Source organism: Alosa pseudoharengus, unplaced genomic scaffold, assembly GCF_046254945.1.
Source record: "Alosa pseudoharengus isolate Yale_2024_CS ecotype anadromous, Long Island Sound unplaced genomic scaffold, YU_APseudo_1.1 YU_APseudo_1.1_scf_6, whole genome shotgun sequence".
Taxonomy (NCBI): domain Eukaryota; kingdom Metazoa; phylum Chordata; class Actinopteri; order Clupeiformes; family Clupeidae; genus Alosa; species Alosa pseudoharengus.
The window spans coordinates 18,938,367-18,947,901 of NW_027468848.1; the positions used below are offsets into that span (position 1 = coordinate 18,938,367).

Below are 9,535 nucleotides of genomic sequence, written 5' to 3' on the forward strand. Positions count from 1 at the left end.
AATTAATTTAGAGTTATTAGTGAAAAACCAAAGGACCTAACATTGAACACAATCAACCTAGCCAGTAAAATTTTACCATGCCAGCAGTGACTCCAGCAGCAGCCTTCTATCATGGGAAGGTGGCCTAACAGTGAATGCATTACTTTACCAACACACAGTCACACAAAAAAACAACATATAGACAGCAGTTGGTTCAACAGCAGCATGGTTCACACTGTCACACCCTTTCAGACTTTGTGGAGATGGGGTGTAGCATTGCTGAGCATCTGTAGACTAGAGCAAAGGGGTTAGAGTTTTACTCATCTATTTTTAAGGGAGGAAATGTCAATGCCCATGAAGAATTTCAAACAACTCGTAGTCTGACTAGAAGGGAAGAGAGGTTCATGAAATAGTTTGCGGGAGATCTCCGCCGGGGGAGACCAGTCGTGAGTGACGTGTGTAAATGGCGGCTTTGTTCTCGGCGCTGACACCAACGGAGTCCTGTCAAAACAAACTATGATGCTGTGCTGAGCAGTGTGGCTCCACACAGCACCGAGCCCAGTTAGCACAACAAACAGTGTTATCATAGACAAAGCACAGGCACATGGTGTGGGAATACTCACTACCATATACACGGCATAGTAAATATACATATCTACACACACACACACACACACACATACACACACACACACATGCACATGTATTTCTGTCTTTCTTTTGTTCTCTCTCTCTCTCTCTCTCTCTCTCTCTCTACTTCACTCTCTTTCTCTATTTCTAACTAACTCTCTGACACACATTCTCAACATATACATAAACACAACTAAGCTAAACAAAAACAAAGACATGCATAAACACACACCAAGCCTTGCATTTACATACACGCTCTAATGCATACATACAACTGAACACACCAAGCGCAGGGACATACAATATGCATGCATACCACCTTAGCTATCTCTCATGGCATGGAACAGGCTCCAGGGCTGTATATTTAGATTAGACCTTCTGCACTTGTCACCAAGGCAATTACACAGTGGAAGTACATGTCAGGCCCTTCCCTATCCCTACATACATATATATATATATATATATATATATATATACAAGGAAACACCTTTTAACTCATGTCCCTCACATGATCTCTGAAATAGACACACACTCACACACACCAACATAGACACACATTTGGACCAACACAGACACACACAAACACACACACACACACACACAAACACACACACACACACACACACACACACACACACACACACACACACACGTACAAACTCACACACAAACACACCAACACTCACACACACACACACACACACACACACACACACACACACAAACCCTTTTGGCCTCATCTCTGTCTGACAGATATGAGCCCTAACTAACACACTCACACAAACACACACACACACACACACACACACACACACACACACACACACACACACACACACATTCAAACCCCTTTGGCTTTATCTTTGTCTGAAAGATACAGTACGAGCTTTGGCTAACACACAGACACACACACATACACACACACACACTCACACACACACACACATTGCTGACTGCCTCCTCTGTGTGCTTGTGTGCTCCCAGGTATCCCCCGGCTGTGATTCGGTGCTGGTGAATGGGAAGGAGATGCGTGGGCGCCAGTCCCTGATGGTCAACTTCACCTACCTGTACCTGAGCACGCAACTGGAGCTGACCGTGTGGGTACCGCGCCTGCCCCTGCAGATCGATGTCTCCGACACCGAGCTGAGTCAGGTTAAAGGCTGGAGGGTGCCCATCCTCTCCAACAAAAGGTGTGTGCGTCATATGTATGTGTGTGTGTGTGTGTGTGTCTGTGTGTTTTTCACTGTCAGCAAGAGCTTGTTTCTTCATTTCTTAGGTTAAAGATGTTTGTATCTATGTGTCCATTTGTGTCCGTGTGCCTGTGTGTGTGTGTGTGTGTGTGTGTGTGTGTGTGTGTGTGTGTGTGTGTGTGTGTGTGTAACTGCCAACCATTCTTTAGAGTAGTAGTTTAGAGAGGTAGCTGGCTGCACACATTCAAATCCTCTCACTCAGCAGTGAGCAGCACCTGGGCACCTCCCTCTGTGCAGGGCTGCAGAATGAGCCTTGCTCTTGATTATCACGCTCCCAGTTCATTTAGCCCTTTCTCATCCAAGTCTCATTGAGCTGCCGCCAACGTCACAGCGGCACCCTAATCTCCGCTCGCCCAGGAGGCAGCTCGCCCCCGTTACCGGGGGCTCGTTCGGGAGGCCGGCCGGCCGGCTGGCGTGATGAGTTGCGTTGTTATCGGCAGCGCTGGGGACCGCAGCCTTCGCTCTCTGTCTCCTCGCACACTCATCTTTCAATTTGGCCAATTTCTCCTGTCGCCCCGATCACGCCACGGCATACGCCTGTGAAATGGGGGAGCTCCACTTTCGCCACTGGAGAGACCCGAGTCATGCAAAGCTGATTGTGTGTGTGTGTGTGTGTGTGCGCGTGCGTCTGCATCTGCGTGTGTGTGTGTGTATGTGTGTAAGAGAGAGAGTGAGATAGAGAGAGAGGGAGATTAAAATACCTGTTGCAGTTCATAGGTGTCATATTTTATTTATGAATAGTGAGATAATGGCTTTAGATAGTGTCTGTTCTAGTCAGTAAAAGTGATGTAACTGGATGTAACGGCCTGATTCATAATAGTAATACAGTATAAATAGGTTTGTATCACTGTTTCCAAATCCATAGCCTTAATGCAATATTATAGTGTACTACTCTCTGCAGTCTCTACTGCACCAGCTGTTAGCTGTACATTGTGTTTGTGAGAGGATATGAAGGAATTGGTGTGTGTAGTGTTTGGCCATCTTCATCAACGGAGGAGTGTATCCAGAAGAGGCGTCTGCATGCGATCGGGAGGTAACCGAGAGTTCAACGTGAACATCTGAATAATTAAGAGCTTTATCTCCGGCATCCCCTGTCGATTTTATGAGAGGCGATAATAAGGAGATAATGGGTGCATAATATGAAAATGTAAAATTGCGAGTGAGATGCCAAGTCACATGCCTCTGAGCACAATGCCACTGTAAAACTGTGATGCCCAACTTGGAAGCAGTTGGTAGTGTTAAAAGCACTCCAAGCAACACCATTATCCGACTATCAAAGCCTCTTACAAGGATAAAACCCTCAGATTGGACTCGAAATGATAGCAAGCCAGGATGACACTAAATTAGCTAACACATTATGGTGTTGACACGAAAGGTGCCTTGAGCATCTAATGTGTGGAAATGTGTTGGTGTATTTTTACCTTTGGCAAATGTTTTGTGTACAAATTGTCTATATGTCTATGTTTGTCTAAGGTTGCAGTTATGTGTTGTGAAATGCTTTCCAGTTGTGGACAAAACTTAAACCCAGATTTGTATCTGTGAGAATGCTTTAAAAAGGCAAAAGAGTAAATATGCTGTCTGAAAAAAAAGTGCTGGACTAATTTAGATTTTGAAATTCCACAGAGGCCTATAACAGAGTTCAAGCTGTGTTAACCTGGAGGCAAATGCAGACATCACAAAAATGAGTTCTAGTAAATATTAAAATCTATTTGTGTTCTATGCAGTCAGGCATTTAATTGACAATCTAAAAGTTAGTTTGAATTAGAATTGTTCTGCTGTGTAATGCATGAAACATTTATCAAGAATGTTGTACTTTATCAATTATTTGACCCATGCCAATTGGAGAGTGATCATGTAGAATTATATTCAGTGAATGCAGCACCTGTTGTAAACAAGGATGTGAGCAGCTTTCCGTCAGTGATAAACCCGCAAGCCAAAAGCCTCCTCTTAGACCACATGATGTGCTTTTCTATCCAGTCATCTAAAGACTACAGGCCTACAGTCATTTCCTGTGTATTAGCTGCATTGTGTATATGCCGCAGGGCAGTGTTTTATGCAAGTTAAAAGAAACAAAGCCATATTAATACCATTAACTGCCCCCGTGTATTAACCTCATAGTTGAAGAAATTTTGCAAAATCAATATATAAACAGCGCCTAATAGTTGGGAAATTACGGCACAGTCCCTGAATACAATACTGTTGACACTGTCATTGCACTCACTTGTGTGATGTTGGCTAACGGATAGCCCCTCTTCCTGACACCAGGCCCACACGGGACAGTGAGGATGACGAGGACGACGAGAGGAGAGGAAGGGGCTGCGCGCTGCAGTACCAGTATGCCCTGGTGCGGGTGCTGACCCACTTCGTGGCCGAGCCGGCGGACCCGGGCGGGGAGCTGGTGTACATGCTGGGCGCGGACTGGCAGGCGGACATCACGGAGATGGTGCAGGACTACCTCAAGGTGGAGGACCCGCGCATCGCCCGCCTCATCGATGGCCGCGTCCTCATGGGCAGAGACCTGGGCATCACAACCATCCAGGTACGCCGGGATGGCACCTTTGCCTTAAACCTCGGCTCTTGCCCTTGGCCTGTGCCTTTTGCCACCATGTAGGGTTGATATTTGAGAGTGACAAAAAGCGAGTCGGAGAGAAAAAGATGGTCTGGGAGCAGGAAATGACTGTGGGCCAGAACCCAAGCGGGTACTTGGACCTGAATGTGCTACAGATACTGGCACTTGTGCTTCAGCTGCCCCAGGCACCAAAGAATCCAACCTAACCAAGACCTCCAAGGCCACATTATAAAGGTCTCAACGTAGTTCTTGAGGAAGACATTCCCACACCCCCAAGGCGCTCATAACAAGCTCTGCCCCTCCCCTATGTGCACTCTGATTGTGAGGGCAAGTGGCACTGACAGACTGCTTCCAGCATCTGTTTATGTGTTCATGGCTCGTAAACCTCTATCTCATAATGTACCTTTGTGCCTGTTAAGTATGTCAGGAATAGGCAGGTCTTGTGATATTGACAACACTACGTACGCAGTACACATCTGTCACATCAGGTGTGAAGGTGAGACTTGCCACATCTACGTACCTACATGCTAACAAGCTCAGTCCCAGGATAGAAAACTGAGATCACTGTTCAATTTGCTGCTTACAGCCCTAAAAAAGGTATCAGATGAAGTGGCATAATATGTGTCTCTTTGTGCCTCTGTGTGTGTGTGTGTGTGTCTGTGTGTGTGTGTGTGTGTGTGTGTGTGTGTGTGTGTGTGTGGAGGCAATCATTTGTACTGCTGGTACATCACTGGTACAGCGTGGAGTTGGGACCGGAGTTGTGACGGCCCCCTTTGGGAGGAGCTGCTGTGGCTAGTTTAATGGAAATTCCCCATGAATGAGGAGTGTCAGCTCGCGCACTCACTGCTTGTCCCTCACTGTCACCGTTTAGCGCGCCTAAGCTCTTTTGATTTCTTGACGCTTCAATCTCCATGTCTCCCACCCCCTTTCTCTCTCTCTCTCTCTCTCTCTCTCTCTCTCTCTCTCTCTCTCTCTCTCTCTCTCTCTCTCTCTCTCTCTCTCTCTCTCTGTCTCTCTCTCTCTCTCTCTCTCTCTTTCTCTTTATCTATCTCTCTCTCTCTCTCTGTCGCTGTTGGAAATCCCAGTGGTGTCAGTCAACAAATGCCTTGGCATGAAGACATTTTGCTCAGCGTTGACATTTATTCTAAATTTCCCTGGTGCTGAAATCACAGCCTTCCTTCCTTTTGGTTTCCTGTTGGTGGTGTTCAACACTATGCTTTGGTTTCCTGTTGGTGGTGTTTAACACTATGCTTTGGTTTCCTGTTGGTGGTTTCTGGTTCAGTTTCTGGTTTTGTTTCTGTTCCTAGCAAAACATCAAAAGTCTCTGGTTTTCATTTTCGTTCCGTGAACCGGTTCAAAGCCTTGCTTCATAATAATATTTAGTGTGATTGCTTTTTGATCATTGGTTTGCGCATTTTGATTCAATACATGTTGATTTAAACAAACCACCAGGGTTAACTCAGCTGTACTGTTCATTCTGGTTTATGATTTCAGCGCAGGCTTGGTTATTTATTGCTTATTTTTTGTATCAAATCACAGTAGGGGGTTTGTAAAGGGTAAAAAGCAACCATCTGGCTTTGAAAGCCACCAAATGCAGAATGCAGGCTTTGTGAAAATGATAGCTTTTCTTTAATAGGGGATTAAGCGGAATTGCAGTGGCAGAATGGGGTCCTAGACATGAATGGGGCTTTTCATGCAGCCCACTGATGATTACCTTGGCACTTGTTTTGCAGGTAATCTCACCGCTCTCAGACTCCATCTTGGCCGAAAAGACGGTCACGGTCTTGGACGACAAGGTGACCATCTCAGATCTGGGCGTCCAGCTGGTGGCCTCCCTCAGCCTGTCCCTGCTGCCCAACCCTGCGGACGGCCGAGCCATCTACGTCACCACCACTGCACAGGACCTCCTCCACACACCCAAACAGGTGACGGACAGACACGACATCCATCTTGTTTTTTGTCTGCTAGGGCAAGGAGGCTAGCTAATGTTGAAAGAGTTTGTGTGTGGCGCTGTTTATCGTTTAAGATTGAATTGTAGTAGGACTCAACTGATCCGAGTTAATGATACTAGAGACTCGCGACTCATGGGTTAATTTAAAGACACAGGTGAAAGATCCGAGTGAGTCACGACTCAAACACCTTTAGTTTTTTGGGCAGCTTGTGCTTTGCCAGTGGTGTGACTTACTTCACTCAGACTTCATTATCATAGCCCCTTACGTGCTGGATAGCAATGCAACAAGAATATACAGTTGAGACATAAAAACACGAGAGAGAAAAAAGAGATAATAAAATGAGATGATCAAACATTGATTAAAAATAAAAGTATGTATTGGTCACTGAATGATGCACGTCATCCTCATATGTGCTTGAAAAGCATTGTACAGGAGTGGAGTGCCAATTAGAGGCTAATCTGAACTTTAATGGGAGCATGATAAAAATGGTGCAAGTGTATAATAGTTTAGTGAGGTGTCGTGTCATTATTCGAACCCCACACTTGGATGCACACACAGATGTGCAGCCGACTGCACATATTTAACCCTGCTAATGTAATTCCGAGGGTGTGAACAGAGCACACAAAAAAGGGAAGCAAGGGTCAGAATCATTTTCTGTCTGATTAAAAGCGCTGGTTGAAGCATGGCTCCTTTAATAGGTCTAAATGGTAGAGCTACATTCCAGGTCTAAATTCTTATGCTTTGTTGGAGATAATGTGTCCAACTCGCCTTGAGCAATTCCCAGCAGTTTAGTCATATATCTGCGGGGAGTAGCCTAAATTACCATTGGAGATTAGAAACTCAAACATTATTTCAGTCCTACAGATGTCTACACAGAAAAGCTAAATGATTTAACAGGGTGCCTGTACATTCATATGGCAAAGTGTTATATGCAATATGATAATAATATTAATAATAATATTATTATAATTATTTCCCCCACTAATGGTTGCTGCTGTAGCTTTCTTTGTTATGCTAATGTATGGTAATATAAAATACTCTTTGCAGAGTATGTGCAACTGAACTGATATTTTATCCTACAAACCCATTGAGTTCATTGTGTGTGGTCTTGTTAGTATCTGTGTATGGTGTATGGACATGTTTATTACGTTACAATGCATGCCATGTGCTTGTACCTTTTATTTCATTGAAAAAGTGTGAGGTGCACAAAGGTGTTAGGTGTGATTAATTCACATAATTACTTAGTCATTTACACAAGTAAATACAAGTAAAAACAATGGCACCTGATGTACACATTTAACCACTCTTCTTTAATTGTTTTGGGTCTTACCAATGCAAGGCACAGTGTTGATTAAAAATAAAACAGCCGTGTCCCTATTTTATCCAGGGAAATAAAACATCCTGCCTTCTTCCAGACTAAAAACAACCTCAGCTGTCTGGTCTTATTTTGTCAGCATATTGTACCAAGTCTGTGTGCTTCTTGTGTGGTTTCAACATTTTGGGTTTTGCAGTCATACTCTAAAAAGAAGCATTTCATGTGCTCTCTGAAGGTCAAAGCCCTCTTTTCATTGAGACAACATGCATTGCATCTTGTTTGATTCCTGTGTGCTGTGCTCCATAGTTTTAAATTTGAAATGTGTGACATCTGAGTTTTTGAGTTTATCTCCTCTGATTTGTCGTTTTTCGCTTCTCCTGCTTTTCAGGAAGCTGTCATCAGTGCCTGGATTCAGTACAGCGATGGCTCTGTGACGCCCCTCAACATCTACGACCCCCGGGACTTCACCTTGACCGCCACCTCCCTGGACGAGGCTGTAGTCTCCACCTACCAGGAGTCCCCGCAGAAGTGGCCCGTGGTGCAGGCCGAGGGAGAGGGCCAGGGGGCCTTGGTCAAGGTGGAGATGGTCATCTCCGAGACGTGCCAGAAGTCGAAACGCAAGAGTGTGCTGGCGATGGGCGTGGGCAACGTGCGGGTGAAGTTCGGCCAGAACGACGTGGAGCAGCGAGGCGGCGGCAGGGGAGGTGGGCAGGACGAGGGCGAGGGAGGCCTGGACAACAGCACCAGTGAGCAGAGGAACAAGGGTCAGGGCGAGGAGGGCAAAACGGGCTCCGAGTTGACCAAGTACACCAGTGCCGCGGCTGACCGCGAGGATGGCGTGGTGAGGAAAGTGAGCACCACAGCCAAGACCGCGGTGACCAAAAAATCTGCCGGGGCCAAGCAAGGGGGCAGTAGCGGCAGTGGCGGCCAGAACCCCGTGGACTACACCAGCTTCCCCGCCCAGGTGGAGCTCCCCGGGGGCGCGGAGAATGACCTGACCCAGAGCCCGCGCGGGCTGTCCGACCTGGAGATCGGCATGTACGCGCTGCTGGGCGTCTTCTGCCTGGCCATCCTGGTCTTTCTCATCAACTGCGTGAGCTTCGCCTTCAAGTACCGCCACAAGCAGCTGCCCGTGCTGGAGCAGGGCAACATGAACCACGCGCACGACTGGGTGTGGCTGGGCAACGAGGCCGACCTCATGGACCACCACCACCACCACCACCACGCCAACCACCACGGCCCCCTGCCCCACACGGACGAGTGCACCACCGCCATCGACCGCAGCGACAGCTGCGAGGAGAGCAAGTACCTGCTGAACGGCAGCGGGACGCTCAAGGGCAGCGTGTCGGCCCACGGCCAGACGCTCCCGCGGACTCTCTCCGACACGCGCGGCCCGTGCGTGGGGAAGGACCAGTCGGGCAAGGCCGAGCCGCTGAACAACTCTCCCCGGGCCTCCAAGGGCAAGCGGGTCAAATTCACGTCCTTCGCCACGGTGCTTCCCGACGAAGGAGGGCCCTACACCAACTCCATCCTTGTCGGGAACGAAGACGACATCAAGTGGGTGTGCCAAGACATGGACTTGGGGCAGTCGGCCGAGATCAGAACCTACATGGAGAGGCTACAAGACAATCTGTGAGAACACAATGTTGGGGTGGGGAACTGGACTCGACAAATCTCACCTGTAATGCCTTTGCGGTTGCTGTTACTTTTAGTGAAGGACTTTGACGAGGCGACGTCAAGTAGTTTGGAATGCAATGCAAGTGACATTCATTGATTGACATGACAATGACTGAGCAGGGTGAGGGGTGAATGGGTGTGTTGAACAGTTGCCCTGGCTGGC

The 9,535-nt window shown here is 47.2% G+C and overlaps 1 protein-coding gene across 1 annotated transcript in view; it reads left to right on the forward strand.

The window, feature by feature from the left end:
- LOC143106838 (transmembrane protein 132C) overlaps positions 1 to 9,331 on the forward strand; it is a 160,117-nt gene extending 150,786 nt beyond the window's left edge. The window contains exons 7-10 of the mRNA XM_076271313.1: positions 1,594 to 1,799; positions 4,125 to 4,398; positions 6,162 to 6,353; positions 8,084 to 9,331. Coding sequence (XP_076127428.1) covers positions 1,594 to 1,799; positions 4,125 to 4,398; positions 6,162 to 6,353; positions 8,084 to 9,331 — 1,920 coding nt within the window. The remainder of the gene's footprint in view (positions 1 to 1,593; positions 1,800 to 4,124; positions 4,399 to 6,161; positions 6,354 to 8,083) is intronic.
- Positions 9,332 to 9,535: the final 204 nt, after the last annotated feature.